We start from the raw sequence: 21,971 nt of genomic DNA, 5'->3' as shown, positions 1-21,971 counted from the left end.
AGGTAGCACCTACATTTGGCAGCTTTCAAATCCCACAAACGAAGAGAACCAGACTGTGACCCTGCAGCGAGCCACTCTTCTGAAACATTGAAACGTAGAGCCTCTACTGGTGTGGTGTGGCCTGTCAGACTCTGAAAAGAACCAAAGACGTTAGGTTCATTCAAAATTTAACCAGCCTTTTCAAGGCACGCTTTAAACAAAGGCTGAAGGAAGAATAGTCAAGAATTAAGATTAGAGTGGTATGGAGACTGTAAACTGATTTCTTTCAGAAGATTGTACAGCAAAGGACAACGGCCTTTTTGCACCATAAATTTAAGTAGCTTATTTGAGAACCAGAGACCATCTGTACCCAAACACAAAGAGAGAAGCACATATGTCATTCCATAGCAACTAATATTGAAGATTCGTGGGGAGTAATGATGTTTCACTGATTTTTATTAAGTTTCCTGCAGCACTAGCAGTAAACATTAGTACTCTCAAGACATAACTTTACTTTGTCAATTAGTAGACATAACTAGATCTAAAGACCCTCCATTCCTGCTATCCTTCAACTGCCTACTCCCATCACCCCAATCTTTTGACCACCCCACCTCCTTCCATCCGCTCACTATGGAAAGTTAACACATTTCAGTGCCAGGCATGATTGCCACTCCATCATAATAGCACCCAACATTATTGTACTCAATAATCTTCAAATGTTCCCTGTTCACTAATCCTGAAGTCAGATGCCCTAGCTATCATTTAGAATATTAAACCACTGCATTTGTCTTAGATAAGTTAGCTCTTGAAGGTCTCGCACCAGCACTGCTAGGAACCAATTGCACGGATCTCCCTAGAGCTACATGTGCTAGTTTCTTCATGTCAAGGAGCCACAATATCTTTTCACACCAATTTTACTATGGAAATTGCCTTTGATTTTCAGAGCCCCAGGATCATTAATTTTTGAGGCATTTGAAGGGACAGCAGGACAAGCACCCAGTTCAAAGAGCCAACACAATTGGTACCATGGTCCTCCGAAAGAGACTGAGGATTCTTTAGCCTCAAGCTTAGAATGTTTGCTGAAACTTAACTGTACTCCAACCATGTTTAGGTTAGGCTGCCTCCTTGAATGGCAAAAGACCAGCATCTCATTTCATCCTACCCAGAGTGTCATAGGGATACAGCTAATTATGAACAGGCTTTTCAATTTTTGAGAGACTAGGGAATCCCAAGTCTTGTGAAGATGACAATAGCTCCTTATCAGCTGATCACTTGTTTTGCTGTGTGTAGCAACAGGTATAGAACCCAGTGTCAATGTGAGGGAGGTATGTGATATCTAAAGGTCACCCTAATAGTATCACCTCTGGACATTGTACTAGAGCTGCACCTGTGGACTCCTGCACCAATCACAAAAACCTTATCCCAAAATGCCAGGCTTGCGACATATTTTGAGAATATGTTTATGATGCCAGTTCCCTCATACTCCCACCAGCTGGTTCGCAAGCAACCTATGGCGTAGTTGCTCTCTGAAGTACAGAGCAATCAGTAAAGTATTTTGTAGAGCATTTTGCATGCTGTGGATTGCGAAGAAAAGCTATTTGCCTTAATGGCTATGTTGAAGCACTGTTCCTCCACTACACTGACACGAACCACTTCTCTTAAACAGCATAGAATGCTGGCAGGGGAGTACCCCAGTCTGGTGAGTATTTTACAAAGATGAGATCGGGCATGAAAGGAATCACTCTGCTCAAGTAGACTATTCTCGAAGGGCATCAACTTCCATGTGGCACCCTCTTTCAGCAGCAGGTTAATCACCCAATGGAGAAGAAAATAGTGGAAACATTCTCTATGGAAAGCCAAACTCTTGCCTGACATGCTTGTCCTCGACTGTACCTTTGTCAACCATGTCTTGAGCTTTTTTCCATACCACATTTTCCCTGATTTAGGGAGAAATCATAATTTCCTCAAGAACGAAGGTAAATGTAAATGTCATGAGATCTCATCGAACCCGGTCCCAAACCTGAGAGTGGATCTTGTTACCAAAGAAATTTAAGGCGGGCACAGAGATGCACTTGCGTAATCAAGGACATTTATCACAGTGGCCACTATGATAAAGGTATAGACCATTCTTATCCAGTCTGTCAATTAGAGCAATTGTACTGCCTGATAAAGCGTGACACAGGACTCTCAATCCTTCCTCTCCTGTTGAGCATGCAGCGGGACTGTCCTCCCCTAAACTTCTCCTGGCTCTCACAGCATAGTCCACGCAGATATAATCCCCAGAAGGAGTGTGCAGAACATATAAAGGACGTTGGGGAGAATTAACATCTTCAAGGCTGTAACACTACCAATCCCTGATAATTAATGAATGTCCTAGCCAGCAGTGCCAGTTTTAACAATTTTATAGTGGGATTGTGAAATTGCTCTCCTCAGTCATGGAGGCCGCATGTAAGGGTGATTCCCAGATAGTGCGCTTATCTGCACAGGTGAAACTGCATGGAGTTCACTAAAGTGTTCTACTTCTCAAGCTCATGGTCACGTTGAGAACGTTTGAATATTTTTGGGAATTACTAGCATACATCAACACATTTTGATGCTGCACAGAAATGGTACCTAAACTTTTACAGCAGTTTAGCGAAATGTTTTTGAATTTTTTGGTTAACATTTTATTTTGAAAGCAAAGAATATCAATCTTGCTTTCAAGCTTATGCAAATATCTGCATCTGATCAGAGAACATTCTGGGAGCTGTATACATATCCTCACATTGCTAAACATTGAAAACATGTGTACCCATTATTATACTACAACCACTGTCAGTAGTGCAGTCTGAGCTTACAACTTTTACTTAAAGCGCTCACCCTAATAATAAAGGCTTTGCATTTATGAACCATAAATACAAGTTTGAACAGCATTAACACATGGACACAAATATTACCTTAACTGCAGGCAATGACTTTCCCTGATCCATAATGTGGTACTATAAGCTGGAAGCCAAAGGGTGTGTGCTGTAGGGGGTTGGGCCTACTTGTCCCCAGGACAAAATACACATGAAAACTTGTTGCCCTTGACCCCAAACAATATGTCCTGGGTGTCGGGCTATAGGAATTTCACATCCGAGAGTTATGTCCACTTCCCACAGGAAGTGGTCATATAGGGGGCATAGAGACCCCAAGGGTCGGCAGCCCACTGGCTACTACCCTACACTGCCTTAACACCCCTAAATTCAGTATTTAGGAGAGCCCTAGGCAAGAGAAACGGATTGTTCCAACTGGAAAAAAGAAGGTGGATGTGAAGAGTCGCAAACAGCAAGAACAGAAGATCCAACAACTGATTTGGCACCAGCCCTGCCGGCCTGCCTGCGGACTTCGATAATTGCGCCTAAAGATGACTTGTCCTGCAGCTGCTGAGTCACCAAAACCTGGGAGACCTGCCAGCACTTCACCCAGGAACCAAAACTCCCCTGGAACAGCAGACCTGTTCCCCTACATCCTGTAGGCAACTGTCAGGATTGTCAGGTTGTCAGCAGCACACGGTATTACAGATAACGCCACTAACCTTATTTCCAGGGCTCCAGCAGGGACGATGAATTGTTCCCTGACTCCCTTGAACAGCGCCCCCAACAGAGGAATAGAAAACCCTCCTGCGAGAGACGCTATCTGGGGGATGCAGGGAAGGGGAAACTTAAGGAAGGGGTGCAATCCTATGCTTGTTTCTGGCTGAGCCGAAATGGCGACGGTCCTTGACACCGCAAGGATTCCCGAAATAGCCTTTGTTCGTCGAGCGGGGACAGTGATGTCGTCTCACTCAGTCCCGGGTCAAGACAAACTGCACAGGAAGGGAAAACAGAACAAATGAAATCGCGGTGATAAAGAACCAACACAAGGGTATCTAGAACGGAGTACAATGGCAGCCGGATAGAAACCACTTCATGCCAAACTCCTCATAAATCAAACTTCGGTCCAAAGTCTTGCTGCTAGTATGCGCGTGAATACTAAATGATTCTATCTGGCCCTTTCTAACTCTAGGAAATGAAATAACAGTCTCGAAATATGCACTCTATCACAGCGCACACGGGGAAATACGAACGGGACTTCTCGTTCCTCCTGCACTCAATGTTTGTACACGGAAGGCACGAAAAGCCACAGAACGCTGCAAACACGGGGAAGGAACTCGGAGAAGCAGGGGAATTGTTACGGAGCAATTCTCCGCGGTACCCGACTCCGGTTTTCGAAGGTTCGCTCACGCTTCCTGTGAGGAGATCGGACTCGGATACTTCTTCCTCGAGGTTCTCTAAGGAGACGGGACACGGCCCGACACTGGACTATATGCGGCAATGCTTCTAGCTGAATTCCGACGGGGAGCACCATCCGCCATTACAATCCTGATATGCTTCTTGTTGTCAAGCACCTTACCCTCCTGGTGGCGGAGCTTATGTATTCCAGGCGTGGAGATGCGCCCCATGGCCTGCTGGGAATCGTAGTCTTTGGGGCACAAACTGTGAAAGTGGCGAAAACCTGGCATGGGTGTGTAACGAAGCCTTGTGTTATGGGTGATCGCTACAGTACCCCTTCTCAAGGACCGACGACTCGGCGGTCGGCCCGGTTTGCCCGGATAAGCCTCATGAAAGCGCTTAAGCAATTCGGGGCAATGCAAATTGTCTTCCGGTTCCCAAGTCCTATCCTCCACCCCATAGCCTTTCCAGTCCACCAGGTAGTGTATTCGCCCGCGTACCAAACGGGAATCTAGGACCTCCTCTACCTCGTATTCCTCCTGCCCATCGATATCGACGGGTACTGGCTTCCGGGGTAACCTCATACCGGGTAAGCAGGGTTGAAGAAGGGACACATGGAAAACCGGATGGATTTTCCATGAGTGAGGTAGAGACAATCGCATGGCTACAGGGTTGATACATTCCTCAATACCATACGGCCCTATGTATTTGGGTTTGAGTTTATTTATACCCCTTAAGTGTAAGTTCTTTGTTGAAAGCCAAACCTTATCCCCCACTTGGTACTCGGGTTCCTTGGACCTTTTCTTATCGGCTTGGGTTTTTTGGGCCTCCTGAGCTCTGGCTAGGTTCTGTTTGGCTTCTATCAAGATCGCTCTGAGATGTGCATGGTGTTCGTGTATGCTGGGTACCGGGGACTGAGCTGGCCATTCAAAAGGGAGCATATTGGGGTGATGACCATAAACACAAAAAAAAGGAGAACAACCCAATGTGGAATGTGTTGCGTTATTGTAGGCGAACTCTGCCAACCATAACAATGTGGGCCAATGTAAGGTGTTTTGCATGGTAAAACAGCGGAGATATTGCTCTAATGTCTGGTTTAGGCGTTCTGTTTTGCCATCAGTTTGGGGATGGTAACTAGAGGACAGTCGTGCTTCCATATTCAATATCTTGCAGAGGGATTTCCAAAAGCGAGAGGTAAACTGCGTTCCCCTATCAGTTATAAGCACATTTGGAAGTCCGTGTGCTCTGACCACCTGTTGGAGAAATATCAAAGCCAGTTCAGATGACGTGGGTAACCCCTTGAGGGCGATGAAATGACCCATCTTGGTAAGATGATCGACTACCACCAGGATTACTGTTTTCCCTTCACTGGGGGGCATTTCAACAATGAAGTCCATGGAGAGGGTGTGCCAGGGAGACGGGGGAATCAATAAGGGACGGAGTAATCCCGTTGGTTTGTTGTGGGTAGCTTTTCCCTGTACACACACCACACAATTCTTGACATAGTCTTTGACATCCTGGCGTAACCCCATCCACCAAAAGGAGCGTTCCACACAGGCAATGGTTTTGTAGATCCCTTGATGCCCTCCCAGTACTGAATCATGCGCCCATTCCAATACTTGACGTTGTTGTGTCTTGTGAGGGATGTATAAAGCATGGTAGTGATAGACCAATTCGTCCCTTTCCGATCTGTGTTCCGGTTCCTCCTGGATCCAAGCAGGGATGTCTACATCCGTCAAGGAGATTTTCACGTCCTCAAGGAAATCCGGGGAAGTTAGCAGTGCCAGGGATCGTTGAGGATTTTCGACTTCTGTGAGTATGAGCGGTTGTAGCATCGGGTCGTGAGCCATTGTGTTTTCTGATTCCCCGATACGGGAGAGCGCATCCGCCTTCCCGTTCTGAGGTCCCGGTCGGTATTTGATCACAAAATCATAGTCCGAAAAGAACAGGGTCCACCTCAGTTGACGAGGGGTCAAGGCCTTTGCCGTTTTTAAAAACAATAAATTCCGGTGATCAGTGTAAATCTCAATGGTGTGAAGGGCACCCAGTAGATAATGTCTCCATTCTTCACATGCTCTTTTGATCGCTAGCAGTTCTTTGTCGGAGATGGTGTAATTGATCTCACTGGGAGAGAGTTTTTTGGAGTAGAATGCCACTGGGTGAAGTTGGCCGCTGTCGGGGTGTCGCTGGGAGAGTACACCTCCTAAGGCATGTTGGGAAGCGTCTGTTTCCAGAATAAAAGGAAGTTGTGGATCCGGATGGCGCAAGACGGGGGCCTGCGTGAATTTGCTCTTCAGTATTTGAAATGAGTGTGCTGCCTCTTTCCCCCAGACAAACGGAACCTTCTTTCTTAGTAGGCTGGAGATGGGTTGAATCACTGCAGAGAAATCCTTTATGAATCGCCGATAGAAATTGGCGAAACCGAGAAAACTCTGCACTGCTTTTACGTTCTGAGGGGTTTGCCATTGGGTGATCGCTTCCATCTTTCTTGGATCCATGCGAAACCCCTGAGGGGAGATGATATAACCTAAAAATGCCACTTCCGTAACGTGAAAGAGACATTTCTCCAGTTTGGCATACAAGGAATGCTGCTGAAGTCTCTCCAACACCTTTTTCACTTGAGTGATGTGTTCCGTGAGGGTAGAGGAGTAGATTAAAATGTCATCGATGTAGACAACGCAAAACGTGTCTAAATACCCTCGCAACACCTCGTCCATAAAAAACTGAAAAGCCGCGGGGGCGTTGCAGAGCCCAAAGGGCATCACCTGATACTCATAGAGCCCAAACTTGGTTCTGAAGGCCGTCTTCCACTCATCCCCCTTCTGAACCCTCACGAGGTGATAGGCTCCTCTGAGGTCGAGCTTCGTGAAATATCGTGCCCCCTTTAATTGATCCAGAAGCACCGGGATTAAGGGCAGGGGGTAGCGATTCTTAATAGTCACCCTGTTGAGTGCACGGTAGTCAATGCACGTTCGCAACTCCTCGCAATCCTTCTTCGGTATAAAAAAAAGTGGAGAGGATGCGGGAGACGAGGAATGCCTGATGAACCCAGAGGCCAGATTATCGTCCAGATAGGTCTTCAAATACTGTGTTTCGGGTTCCGTTAAAGCGTACACTCGGCTGCAAGGAATGGCCGCTCCTGGTATCAGATCGATACGACAATCATAGGGTCGATGGGGCGGCAACCGTGTTGCTTGTTGTTTGTTGAACAGAGTATGGTACACCCGATACTCGTCTGGAAGAATCGTAGAACAACAGTATTTCTCTGAAGTGCAGGCGGTGGCAAGGTATGTCGCTGGTGTACTCTCGTAGTCTGTAGGACAAACGTCAACTGGTTTGCAATTTTCTTGGCAGTACATTGATGACATGGCGATCGTTCGAGCGGTCCAACTGATTACAGGATCATGCAAGGTCAGCCAAGGCATTCCTAAAATTTACCCGAACTGTGGTGCGTCTATCAAATCAAAGTGGATGTCTTCATAATGGTCCGCACCTATGGCCATGCGAAGGATCGGGGTACGGAATCGTACCATACCTGAAGAAAGCGGCGTTCCATCAACAGATTTCACAAGTTCTGGGAAGTCCTTCTTTACACATGGGATTCCCATTCTGAGTGCGTATTCCTGGTCGATGTAATTACCTGTGGCTCCTGAGTCCAGCAAAGCGTCCACTTGAACTTTGTCTGAGGCGGGAATCCATAAAGCCACGGCAATATGGAGGTGTGCCACGGCGGATTGTTGTGTGTTAGCTAACACCGACGAGATCATGTTAGGTGACCTGCTCAAGCCAGAGACCTCATCCTGACTTGGGCCCCTCAGTTTTCCGTCGGCTCTTCTCGTCGGGGAGCAGATAGCCCTCGCGGACTAGTGTTTCTGCTGTCTCCTGTGGTTCGGGCTCGGCATTCCCTTATGAAGTGGCCCCCTTTACCGCAATAGAGGCATAGTTTTAATCTCCTCCGTTTGTCTCTCTCTTCCTGAGATAGAGGGCCTCGAATTCCTCCCAACTGCATTGGTTCGGGTCCCTCCAGGGCTTTGGACTGGTCGTCCAGAACTGCTCTCGAACGTAGATAAGGTGCTCTTGTTTCACTCTTAGTCTTGTCCCCTTTGCGTTCCAGCAAGCGATGATCTAACTGCACTGTCAGGTCGATGAGCTCTTCGCAGGTTGGAGGCAGTTGGACTACCTGAGCGAGGACGTCCTTCAGTTCCCCTCTCAACCCCTGGTAAAACAGAGTGATTCTTTTCTCCGGGGGCCATTCCGTTTCGACCACCAATCGATTAAATGATGTGATGTAGGAGAGGAGATCTTGAGATCCTTGCCGTAAGGTGAGTAGTTCGCGGTCCAAGGTCATCATATGATTCTTCCGATCAAACAGTTTCCTTAATTCTTGGCAAAAGCCTTGGAAGTCATGGAGGATCGGATCGTTTCTTTCCATATGAGGAATAGTCCAACTGGCGGCGTTTCCGCCCATATACGACATCATAAAGGCCGTCTTCGATTCCTCGTCCTGGAACACGGCGGGTTTACAGAGGAAATGAAGTCGACATTGATTCAAGAAGGTGTCGAACTTCTTCGGATCCCCATAAAACCTTTCTGGGGGTGCCAAGGGGATACTAGTGTTTTGCACTATATGTACTGTAGGCACCGTATCCGACGTGGAGGGTGGATGCAGATTTGGGGTAAAAAACCCCACTCCTGAACTGCCAGGGTTGGGAGTGTGTATAGACGATACAGGAGGGGGCAGAGTAGCGGGTCGGATGTATGAACCCTCCCCCGGGCCTCTACGTGAAATACCCGCTACTTCCCTTCTTAACGAGCTTACGTCTTTATGCAAATTGTAATTCTCTGCTCTGGAGGTCTGTACCTCTACTCTGGAGGTTTGCACCTCCTGCTGCAGAGCCGTCAGACTCTCCAACAAGGAAGCCAATACCGTATTGGTATCCATCGTCCGGGCTGTGCGTCTTTTCGTGGGCTTGACAAACTGTCAGGATTGTCAGGTTGTCAGCAGCACACGGTATTACAGATAACGCCACTAACCTTATTTCCAGGGCTCCAGCAGGGACGATGAATTGTTCCCTGACTCCCTTGAACAGCGCCCCCAACAGAGGAATAGAAAACCCTCCTGCGAGAGACGCTATCTGGGGGATGCAGGGAAGGGGAAACTTAAGGAAGGGGTGCAATCCTATGCTTGTTTCTGGCTGAGCCGAAATGGCGACGGTCCTTGACACCGCAAGGATTCCCGAAATAGCCTTTGTTCGTCGAGCGGGGACAGTGATGTCGTCTCACTCAGTCCCGGGTCAAGACAAACTGCACAGGAAGGGAAAACAGAACAAATGAAATCGCGGTGATAAAGAACCAACACAAGGGTATCTAGAACGGAGTACAATGGCAGCCGGATAGAAACCACTTCATGCCAAACTCCTCATAAATCAAACTTCGGTCCAAAGTCTTGCTGCTAGTATGCGCGTGAATACTAAATGATTCTATCTGGCCCTTTCTAACTCTAGGAAATGAAATAACAGTCTCGAAATATGCACTCTATCACAGCGCACACGGGGAAATACGAACGGGACTTCTCGTTCCTCCTGCACTCAATGTTTGTACACGGAAGGCACGAAAAGCCACAGAACGCTGCAAACACGGGGAAGGAACTCGGAGAAGCAGGGGAATTGTTACGGAGCAATTCTCCGCGGTACCCGACTCCGGTTTTCGAAGGTTCGCTCACGCTTCCTGTGAGGAGATGGGACTCGGATACTTCTTCCTCGAGGTTCTCTAAGGAGACGGGACACGGCCCGACACTGGACTATATGCGGCAATGCTTCTAGCTGAATTCCGACGGGGAGCACCATCCGCCATTACAATCCTGATATGCTTCTTGTTGTCAAGCACCTTACCCTCCTGGTGGCGGAGCTTATGTATTGCAGGCGTGGAGATGCGCCCCATGGCCTGCTGGGAATCGTAGTCTTTGGGGCACAAACTGTGAAAGTGGCGAAAACCTGGCATGGGTGTGTAACGAAGCCTTGTGTTATGGGTGATCGCTACAGCAACCCAAAGAAACATGAGAGGACTTCAAGACCGCGGAAACCAGATGCCTAAGGACACCACCGCACCCCTCTCCTCAAACCAGAGTTGAAGTGGGCCAACGGTGTCAGCGTGGTCCCCCAGCCATCCAGAGACTGTGTCCACTGAGGTTTTGCTTCTCATGGACTCCCTGGCATCGCCAGCAGCCTCTGCATGCAGGCCCCCTCTACCGAGACTCCTACTGGTAAAGAAAACCTGATGCTTAAAGACACCTCTGCACCTATTGCCCCTGGAGAAGAGGACCAAAGGAGCCCCTAAGTCCCGAGCATCATGAGGCCTGAGCCCCCCTACTGGTTCAGCCCGTCTAGCTTCCTAGCCAGAGCTGCAGCCTCTTTTTACAAAGATCGATCCCCACTGAAATGCATTAGGTTCCCAATGCTAATTTACACCTTGCGCCCGGCCTCTCTAGTACCGCTGGTGGTGTACTGATGGTGCTGCCTTGGATGTTGCCCACCACTCACCTTAACTCCGGGAGATTGGTCCCATAAGTCGCTGTACTGTACCTGAATGTCTTGCTTATTCTTCCTCCCATAGGATAATATTGCATCTTCTAAAAATTACAGTGTCGACTTCTTGAATACAAAAGTATTTCTATTGCAAAACGTACTTACCTGATCGAATTAGTTCTGGAGTATATATGCGTTATATTGTCATAAATTTGAGTGGATCCTTAGAGTCGTGTTGCTCATTTATTGACTATTGTGTGTATTTGCAAATGTCTTACACTCTCCTCTGATAAGCCTAAGGCTGCTCGACCAAACTACTCCCCCCCCCCCCAAGAAGAGCACCTTGGGATTGCTAAAAGCAAGCCCCTGTCCACTCATAAGGAAACCCCTGGACTCTTTGCACGATATATCTCATTCTGATATATGAACAAAAGTTACTTACCTGTAAGCTGTGGTTCTCCAGTATTGGCGTCTTTCATAGATTCACATGCTTGAATATTCCCCGTCATCGAAGTGGGAGTCCCACGGTACATAACATAGCAATGTAGTAATAACATAAGCCTAATAGGCATAAAAGAAAGTAAAACCAGTTTTTATGGATAGACAGCTTGTCACATCTATAACATATTACTGTCATTATGTTTTAGTCCAAAATCCAGCCAATCAGGCGTCCGCACCCTCTAGAACCCTCTCCCCAGAGACTCAGGCCCTCAGATTTTCGTAGCACAAGTGTGACATAAAAGTCAAATACATGATGGGAGCCTCTGAGGGGAGGTGGGTGGGTCGCATGTGAATCTATGAAAGACACCAATACTGGAGAACCACAGTTTACAGGTAAGTAACGTTTGTTCTTCTCCAGTATTGGGGTGTCTTTCATAGATTCACATGCTTGAACAAGAGTAGTGAGCAGTGATATCAGAATAATACAAGGTACACAAGAATCAAAGCAATAGCAATACCCAGTGCAAAAGACTATAGGCATATAAAATATAATATATTATATATATATATATATATATATATATATATATATATATATATATATATATATATATATATATATATATATATATACATACATAATAAATGTACCTTGTATACAGGAGGAGGGAAGCATCAGAGGCTCATCTTTATTTAAAAAGATTACGAAGGACTGCCTGTCCCACAGCCGTGTCCGTGTTGTCTGCAGCATCCAGACAGTAGTGTCTCGTAAAGGTGTGTCTGCTGGACCCTGTTGCAGCCCTGCAGATGTATTGAAGAGGCACCCCAGCAAATAGTGCAGTAGAAGAAGAAACCTTCCTGGTGGAATGCGCTAGAACGTTTGATGCAAGTGGTTTTCCCGCTTGTTGATGGCAAAAGGCAATAGTAGAAGATATCCAGCGTGCTATAGTTTGTTTGGTGACCGGATGACCCTTTCGCATCCGTCCGTAAGCCACAAAGAGTTGGTCATTCTTACGAATAGTAGCTGTTCTCTGAAGGTAAAATCTGAGACATCTTTTGACATCCAAAGAATGAAGCGTTTTCTCTGCTGGAGTTTGAGGATTTGGAAAAAATGTTTTTAAAACAACCGGCTCATTGAGGTGGAAATCCGATGGCACCTTGGGGATAAAGGCCGGACTGGTGCGGAGCAGGACAGAGTCTTTAGTAAATTGAAGAAAAGGTGGTTTAGTAGTAAAGGCCTGCAAGTCACTAACCCGGCGGGAGGAAGTAAGAGCCAGGAGTAGAGAAGTCTTCCAAGTAACATATTTGAGACTGACTTTATGGATTGGCTCAAATGGTGGTTTCATGAGCTGTGCCAATACAATGTTTAGATGCCAAGGTGGAGGTGGCCGACGTATCGGAGGAAACATTCGAAAAAGACCTTTGAAAAATTGTTGAATTACTCGACGAGTAAAGTGAGTTAGAGCTATCTTGTCGGAATCATGAGATTGCTGCTAGGAAAACCTTAAGGGTAGAGTATGAGAGGCCTGATTTCGCTAGGTGCAAAAAGAAAGGCAAAAGATGTTCTGGCTTGGAATGTATAGGATGTACTTGAGCTTCACTGCACCATAGACAGAACCTTTTCCATTTGAGTTTATAGGTTTTCACCATTGAAGGTGCTCTAGCCTTAGCCAAGACTTCTCTGCAATCTAAAGGAATGTCCAAATTTACAAACTCATAGTGCTCAGGTTCCAAGCCACTAAATGAAGAGATCCAGGATCGGGATGACAAATTTGGCCATGTTCCATGGTCAAAAGATTTGGAAGAGGGCGAAGAATGATCGGATCGCACTGAGACAGGAGCAGTAGTTCCGTGAACCAGATTTGTCGAGGCCACCGGGGGGCTATAAGAATAATGCGACAGAGTTCTTTTCTCATTTTCCGCAGAACTTGGGGACTAGAGGTATTGGTGGAAAAGCGCAAGCATATATTTTTGACCAGTTCATCAAAAAGGCATTCCCGCATGACCTTGGTTTGGGAAGCCAACTTGCATAGAACAGGCATTTGCGGTTCAGATATGTTGCGAACAGTTCCAGATTTGGGGAACCCCATAGTTGAAAAATGTGATCCAGAATGGGTTGGTGTAATTCCCATTCGTGATTGGTCGTGGATGATCTGCTTCGGGAATCCGCAAGATTGTTCAACGCTCCCGGAACATGAACTGCTGTGAGGACGATGTGATGTTGAATCGCCCAATTCCAAATTTGTTGAGCCTGAAGGGACAACAAGACGGACCTTGTGCCTCCCTGTTTGTTGATGTAGTGCATGCACGTTGTGTTGTCCATACGGATCAGCACCGTGCTTCCTTGAATGATGGTTCGGAAAGCTTTCAGAGCCAGAAAAATGGGCAGTAACTCTAAAAGGTTGATGTGTCTTGTCTTTTGTTGAACGGACCACTTGCCTTTCACGGTCAGTCCTTGTAAGTGGGCGCCCCAACCCTCTAGAGATGCATCGGTCGTGAGGGTGAATAGTGGAGTGTCCGCCACAAACGGACGTCCTGATGAGATATTTTCTCCGTGAGTCCACCATAAAAGAGCTCTTTTTAGTCGATGTGTGACACTGACTAAGTCGTCGAAAGTTCCTGAGACTTGAGCCCATTGTTTGTCCAATTCCTCCTGGACAGGCCTCATTTTCAGGCGGCAGTGAGGGACTAGAGGAATGCACGAGGACAACATCCCTAGGAAAGATTTCAACTGTTGGACAGAAACTCTTTTAGATGGATAGAAGTCGCTAAATTGTGAAGACGTAGACGTCTTTCATGCGACACAAAAGCTTTCCCTTGCCTGGTATCTAGAATGGCTCCCAAGAACAGTCTGTTTTGAGCTGGGAGAAACTGAGATTTTCCCATGTTAAATGTGAGGCCCAGAGATTGGAAGAGGGACCTGCATAAAAGAGTTTGTTTGGATGCCAGTTCGAACGACTTTGCCTTCAGTAGGCAGTCGTCTAAGTATGGAAAGATTTGCACTCCTTGTAGACGAAGGTAAGCTGCCACCGGTGCAAGGACCTTTGTAAACACTCGGGGAGCGGAACGAAGGCCGAATGGCAGAACCTTGAATTGGAAATCCTTTCCGGCCACACTGAATCTGAGAAATTTTCTGTGTATCGGCAGTATGGGAAGAGGAAAATAAGCATCTTGAAGATCTAAAGTTGTCATAAACTCTCCTTGGGATAGAAGAGGGAGTACCTCTTGAAGGGACAACATGCGAAACGTTTGTGTCTTGATGTATTTGTTTAGAGCACGTAGATCCAAAATGGGACGCCATTCTCCCGACTTTTTCTGTATGAGGAAGTACCTTGAATAGAACCGCCTGCCCTTCTGTAGGTTTGGCACCACTTCGATCGCGCCCTTTCTCAATAACATTTTCAGCTGATTCAAGAGTTCTTTTAGGTGAGCAGGAGGGGGACCTCTTGGTGGAGTATTGGGAGGAATCTTTACGAATTCCAATGCGTGTCCCCTGCGCACAATATCTAGAACCCATTGATCGGTAGTAATTTGTGACCATTTGGAGTAGAAGTGGGAGATTCGACCTCCACGTTTTGAAAAAGCGGGAGGATTTTGCGACGGTGTGTGGTGCGAGTCATTGTTTCTTGGAGGAATCCTTTCCTCTATAAGAGGATTTTCTTCTGTACTGCCTGTAGATGGAAGAATGCTGTTGCCTATATGACTTCTGATTCTGGGAGTAGCAGTTCTGGCTTTGTCTGTACTGATTCGAATTTCCTCGAAAGGAAGAAGAGGAACCACGACCTCTTGCGCCTCGAAAAGACTGCTTTTTGAATTGTAATGACCCAAGAGCACGAGCAGTGTCAGTGTCCTTTTTAATTGTTTGAAGGGCATCGTCTATATGCTGGCCAAACAATGATTCACCGTCGTAAGGCATGTCCAGTATTTTTGTCTGTACCTCCTGACGAAAAGACGTGGCCCGTAACCAGCCCTGACGCCTGAGGACTGCTGCACCAGCCAAAAGACGGAATCCAGTAGAGGATACATCAATAGCGCAATCAATAATTTCCGAGGAAATTCTTTCCCTCTCTTGGAGAATTTTTAATGCCTCTGGCCTTGATGTTTCAGGGATAAGGTCTATAAAAGATGAAATTTCAGACCACGTTTGGCAGTCGTAACGGCCCAGGATCGCTAAAGAATTGGCTGCTCGTACTGTTGTTGCAGCCATAGTGGAAAATGTCTTTCCTATACCATACAGGCATCGACCTTCTCGATCTGGTGGTGCAGACAAAGGAGATGATGGGTTTCTGGATTGACGCTGAGCTGCCTGAGTAATGATGGAATCAGGCTTTGCTTGCAAAATTAGACAAGCAGGAGAATTTGGAGAGGCTTTGTATTTTTTATCTATCCTAGGAAGGATAGCTGGAATGGAGTTAGGAGTTTGCATCAGCTTGAGGCCTTCTTGCCAGATAAAATCGATAATTGGAATACAACGGACCTGCTTTTGGGGTTGATCCTTAAAATCATATAGGAAACAATCCTCCTCCCTGGTGGTCATAGGAAGGTGGAATCTTTTAGCTGCTCTTTCCATGAGCAAATGAAAACCACCAGTGTCAACCGGTGGAGAATCCAAAGGAGCTGGACCAGCAGGAGATGGTGTTTGTATTTGATAGATGTCCCATTCAGAAAGAAAGGAACCGTCATCCAGCTCACCTTCTTCTTTGTCAGCAGCATCATCCTGCTCGTCACCAACGTCTTCTTCTATGATTTGAGGAACCGCAAGATGTTGAACTCTTGTCGCCGACGTAGGTGTGGCCTCTGTTTCCTTATTTGAAAAAGGTTGTGGAGGTATCTGCGGCGTTGGAGAAGTCTGCACAGAACGTGGAAAACGGTGGTTGTAATCATCCAACATATATTGAAGGTTGGAAATAAGACTCAACGGCAGTTGTGCCATAGGAAGTTCTGGAGCTGGGTGTGTGTCACAAGTAGCGAAATCGTCCTCTTGTAAGTTGTCATCATCATCATCAGATTTCTGACACTTTATTAGAAGTTTAGAGGGACTGCGAGCAGCTCGAAATCTATCATCCTCGGATTCCTCATCGTCAAATGAAAATAGCACTTCTGGAGGCTGAGAAGGAGCTTTAATTGGTATTAGGGTATCCAAAGAGGAATGTCGTCGTTGAAGCAAAGAGTTTGAAGCCCTTAGTGGTATCAGATCTTGAGATGGAATCGTAGCCGTTGTTGCTGACGATGAAAGTCGTCGTTGAGCCACCGTCGACGACGAAGCCACCGTCGACGACGTATGCTTCTTTCTATGTTTGATTGCCGTCGACGACGAAGTTCAAGGCACTGTAGACGAAATGGGTCTCATTTTAACAGATACCAACGTCGACGGTGAAGACGCAGACGACAGGATCATAGCCGGCTTCATAGACAAAGAGGTTGAAGTCGTCGACGTAGATGCGACGACGGCAGCTCTCGTCGACGGAGGAAGCGTTGATGAGCTCGTCGACGAGAGAGGCAGTTTCTGAGGTAAAAACTGCGCAGATGGAGTCTTTGACGCCTGAGTATCAGATCTCGGGGGCGTAAAGGATTCAGATAGACTCCTGGGGGAAGATATCACCTCTTTTGAAGTTGAAGGTTGGGTAGTGGGCTTATTAACGAACAAGTTACTTACCTTCGGTAACGCTTTTCCTGGTGGATACAGTATCTCCCTGTGGATTCCTCACCTTGTGAATATCCCCTGCGCCAGCATTCCCCGGAACATTTCTTCCCCAGCATTCCACGTCGACGTGGGCGACGTCATAATACACCGGCTCCGCTCGCGACTCCGATCGACGTCACCGGAGCCATAAGAAGCCCACGTCGGCGTGATGACGTCAGTTCCACCCATTTTTTCCCCGTGCCTTCGAGGCGAACAGGTGGACTAACGACAGACTCAAAGTATACACAGTATACAATACACCAACACATATGCATAGCATATAAAGGAAAAGAATGCTAAATAAACAAGCATTTCCTACAAATGTACAAGAAAGTATAAAAAGATTCCAACAAGACCTATTCCATGGTATACAAAGGTGGACAACGGGGAGGCGGGTGGGTCAGTGAGGAATCCACAGGCAGATACTGTATCCACCAGAAAAAGCGTTACCGAAGGTAAGTAACTTGTTCTTCTGATGGCTACATCTGCCAGTGGATTCCTCACCTTGTGAATAGATTTCACAGCAGTCCCCACTCCCGGAGGAGGGTGTCCACCTTCCTATACCAGAAAGTCCTGTAACACAGAGCGCGCAAAGTGACCCTCCCTCCTCATCTCAGAGTCCAAGCAATAATGCTTTGCGAAAGTATGGAGGGAGGCCCAAGTCGCGGCTTTACAAATATCTGCCACAGGAACACCCCGGGCCAAAGCAGATGTAGAGGCTTTAGCTCTAGTTGAATGCGCTCTAATGCCATCAGGAGGAGTCTTACCAGCCAGGGCGTAGCAGATCTTGATGGTCAGAATTATCCATCTTGACAGCGTGCGCTTGTGCACCGCTTTCCCCTTAGAACGACCAATGTAGCAAATAAAGAGCTGGTCATCAAGGCTAAAGTCCTTGGTTCTATCCAGATAAAAACTAACAGCCCTCTTCGGGTCCAAACGATGGAGCCTTTCTTCCTCTTTAGAAGGGTGAGGAGGAGGGTAGAAAACAGGGAGAGTAATGGACTGCCCCAAATGAAACGGAGTGACTACCTTTGGCAGGAAAGCAGCCCTGGTCCTGAGAACCATCCTTTCAGCATGCAGAGTAAGGAACGGAGGTTTGGAACTAAGAGCTTGAAGCTCACTTACCCTCCTTGCCGAGGTTATGGCCACAAGAAAAACCACCTTAAATGATAACAGCCTCAAAGGACAAGTATGAAGAGGCTCAAAAGGGGACCCCATTAGAAAGGTTAAAACAAGATTAAGGTCCCACTGAGGCATTACAAATGGAGTAGGAGGAAACATGTTTGTAAGGCCCTTGATGAACCTCAGAACAACCGGAGATTTAAATAGTGAAGGTTGATCTGGGAGGCACAGAAATGCCGATAAGGCCGAAAGATAGCCCTTAACCGTGGCCACAGCACAGCCCTGCTGAGCCAAGTAAAGAGCAAACTGGAGAACATCAGAAAGATGGGCTATTAAAGGGTCAACGGACCTCTCCACACCATTTTACAAATTTAGACCACCTGTAGGAGTAAACGGACTTGGTGGAGTGTCGCCTGGCCGATAAAATAACATCCACCACATCAGGTGGGAGAGAGAAGGAACTCAGGTTGCCCCGTTCAATCTCCAGGCATGAAGGTGTAAGCTCTGGAGGTGGGGGTGTAGAACCTGCCCCTCCGACTGTGAGAGGAGGTCTGCCCTCAGAGGGAGACGGAGCGGAGGGCACGAGGAGAGGTGGAGAAGATCTGTATACCACACCCTTCTTGGCCAATCCGGGGCGACCAATATGACTTGGGCCCGGTCTTGGCGAATCTTCCTCAGAACCCGAGGAATCAAGGGTATGGGAGGAAACGCGTAAAGGAGTCGTGAGCCCCAACTCAACTGAAACGCGTCCCCCAACGCCCCCTGCATCAGAAACTGGAGACTGCAGAATGACGGGCAGTGCGTGTTCTCGAAAGTGGCGAACAGATCCACCCGAGGAGTTCCCCACGTCCGAAAGACGTGACGAACTACCTCCGGATGGAGAACTGCCGACTGAGACTGTCCGCACGCAAATTCAGCACCCCGGCCAGATGATTTGCCATCAGACAAATCTGATGGTCCTGAACCCAGGACCATAGACGTAAGGCCTCTCTGCAAAGACAAAGAGACCCCACACCTCCCTGCTTGTTGACATACCACATCGCGGTCGTGTTGTCTGTCGGGACTTGAATCGACTGACCGCGAAGGGAAGGGAGGAAGGCCTTGAGCGCCAAACGAATCGCCCGCAATTCCAGAAGGTTGATGTGAAGCAACCTTTCCTCTGGAGACCACAGACCCTTGATCTCCAGGTCCCCCAGATGCGCACCCCACCCTAAGGTGGATGCGTCCGTTATCACTGTGGCCACTGATGGAGATAGATGGAAGGGCTTTCCCTGCGACAGATTGCCCTCTACACTCCACCAAGACAGATCCGCTGCAGCTTCTCTGGAGATCTTGACTGACTCCCTGAGATCCCCGTTGTGCTGATACCACTGCTTGCGGAGGCACCACTGGAGCGCCCTCATGTGCCAGCGTGCATGGTTGACCAACAGAATGCAGGAAGCGAACAGACCGAGCAGGCGAAGGACCTTCAGAACTGGAACAACCGCTCCACTGTGGAATAAAGGGACCATCTCCTGAATGTCGAGAATCCTTTGAGGAGGAGGGAATGCTCGACACACAGTAGTGTCCAGTACTGCCCCTATAAACAGGTTGCGTTGAGAGGGCACCAGGTGAGATTTGGGCACATTGATTGAAAAACCCAAGTCGAACAACAGCTGAGTTGTCACCTGCAGATGACGCTGCACCATCTCTGGGGACTCTGCCTTCAGAAGCCAGTCGTCCAGGTAGGGAAAAACCGGAATCCCCGACCTCCTGAGATGAGCAGCCACCACTGCCATCACCTTTGTGAAGACTCGAGGTGCGGTAGTAAGACCAAACGGGAGGACCGCAAACTGGTAATGTTGCGACCCAACCGTAAAAGGGAGATACTTCCTGTGCGACTTCAGGATTGGGACATGGAAGTACGCGTCCTGCAAGTCGAGCGACACCATCCAGTCTCCTTGCTGCAACGCTTGAAGAACCTGCGCAAGGGTCAGCATCTTGAATTTCTCCTGCTTCAGGTAAAAATTCAAGATTCTGAGGTCCAGGATTGGACGCAATCTGCCGTCCTTTTTGGGAATCAGGAAATAACGGGAGTAGCATCCCTGACCCCTTTCCTGCTCTGGAACCACCTCTATCGCACCCTTTTGAAGCAAGGCTAGAACTTCTTTCTGCAAGAGAAGCAGATGGTCTTCCGAGCAAGGAGGGTAAGGGGGAGGAAACTCCCGAAAGGGAAGGGCGTACCCAGTCTCCACGAGGTTCAAAACCCAAAGGTCTGTTGTAACCGATTTCCAACCCCGTAGAAAGTAGGACACCCGACCCCCCACAGGCCTTACATGATCCAGGATGGGGGGATCTAGGGCTGCTTCCCTGAGGCCTCATTGGGAGCAGAGGAGGAGGAAGAAGAGGGGTTGCGTCCAGAACCTCTCCGACCCCTTTGCCTCCCTCTATAGGACTTATAGAGGGGATTCTGCTGCTGCTGCTGCTGCTGCTGCTGGGGCTGCCGGTAAGAGCGAAAAGACGATCGCCCAAAGCCCCTAAATTTTCGAAAGGTCGAACCCTTTGCCGGTACTTGCAGGCCCAAGGATTTTGCAGTCAATCGGCTGTCCTTAATACGCTGAAGGGCAGAGTCCGCTTTCTCCCCAAACAGCTTCTGACCATCAAATGGAAGATCGACCAACGTAGCTTGAACATCCGCTGAGAAACCAGAGTTACGGAGCCAAGCCTGCCTTCTCACAGCAACAGAAGACCCCATGATCCTTGCCACGGAGTCCGCAGTATCCAACCCTGACTGGATAACTTGCCTGGCAGCCGCCCGAGTGTCCGCTACAACCTCCATGAAGGATGACTTATCCCCTTCAGGCAACTTAGGAGCCAAGGACTTAATGGAATCCATTAGAGCGTGCACGTAACGCCCCGGCAGGCACGTAGCATTAGTCGATTTTAACGCCATGCTTCCTGTCGAAAAGGTCTTTTTGGCTGCCTGATCAGCCTTTTTAGACTCCCTGTCAGCCGGAGACTGAGGAAAGGCACCGGAAGCATGCTTGGAGCATGAAGCCTGCACAACCAAACTGTCCGGGGACGGATGAGTGGATAAAAAGTCAGGATCCCCTGGTGCAACCTTGTACCTTCTTGCCACCTGTCTACACACTGCAGGAGAAGAAAGGGGCTTCTTCCATACCTCTAATACCGGCTCCAATATGGCCTCATTGAAAGGCAACAAGGGCTCCGATGTCGAAGTCGGAGAATGTAACACTTCTGTGAGCAGGTTGGATTTGTACTCTACAGAAGGCAGCTGTAAATCCAGAAGCTCCGCTGCTTTCTTTAGCACTACGTGATAGGGAGCCAACTCATGAGGTGGAGAAGACCTGGCAGATGTATGTTCCCACTCTGGGGTCGTATCCAGCCCACTGGCTTCCTCAATGCCCTCAAATACGTCCGAAGAAGAATCAACCTCACCTTCTTCCACCTCTCGATATCTTCTTTCCTCCAACAACGTCTGGGCTTCCCTCCTAGACCGGATTCTGGGAACCGACGTCGGCGACGTCGTACGCGGCGTCGGAGGAACCAGAGGAACCGGCGTCGACGGCGCCAGACACGGCGCAGATGGAGTCAGCCTCGACGTCGATGGAGTCGGCTTCGGCGTCGATGGAGTCGGCTTCGGCGTCGATGGAGCCAGTCTCGGCGTCGAAGAAGGCTCCGAAGCCTGTCGAACCTTCCGAGGTCGAATCGGATCCCCAGACGGCGCCGGAAACTGCCAAGAAGGCGCCATCGGCATAAAGGGCATAAAGGGGGCCTGAGCATACTGCTGTGGCACCCCCATTGTAAAGGCCATCGGACCCACGGGACCAGCTGGTGCTCCGGATGGGTAGGCCGCCCTATTAAAAATGCCATACAAAGCATTCAAGAAATTAGCCGAATCCGTACCTGGGGCCGGAAACTGAGGCAAAGGAACCTCTTGTGGGGCCTCCGGCACCGGCTCCGCAATATCCTCCACTGGAGCCTCCGAAT

The 21,971-nt window shown here is 48.2% G+C and overlaps 1 protein-coding gene across 3 annotated transcripts in view; it reads right to left on the bottom strand.

The window, feature by feature from the left end:
- Nucleotides 1–21,971, bottom strand: part of KATNB1 (katanin regulatory subunit B1) — a 558,599-nt gene that overhangs the window by 448,115 nt on the left and 88,513 nt on the right. For all 3 annotated transcript variants that reach the window (XM_085640093.1, XM_085640095.1, XM_085640094.1), the window contains exon 6: nucleotides 14–131. In XM_085640093.1, coding sequence (XP_085496219.1) covers nucleotides 14–131 — 118 coding nt within the window. The remainder of the gene's footprint in view (nucleotides 1–13; nucleotides 132–21,971) is intronic.

This window comes from Triturus cristatus, chromosome 12 (genome assembly GCF_964204655.1).
Source record: "Triturus cristatus chromosome 12, aTriCri1.1, whole genome shotgun sequence".
In the NCBI taxonomy this organism is placed as follows: Eukaryota; Metazoa; Chordata; class Amphibia; order Caudata; family Salamandridae; genus Triturus; species Triturus cristatus.
Note: the sequence above shows the minus strand (reverse complement) of the source record. Positions and strands in the feature narration are given on the sequence as shown.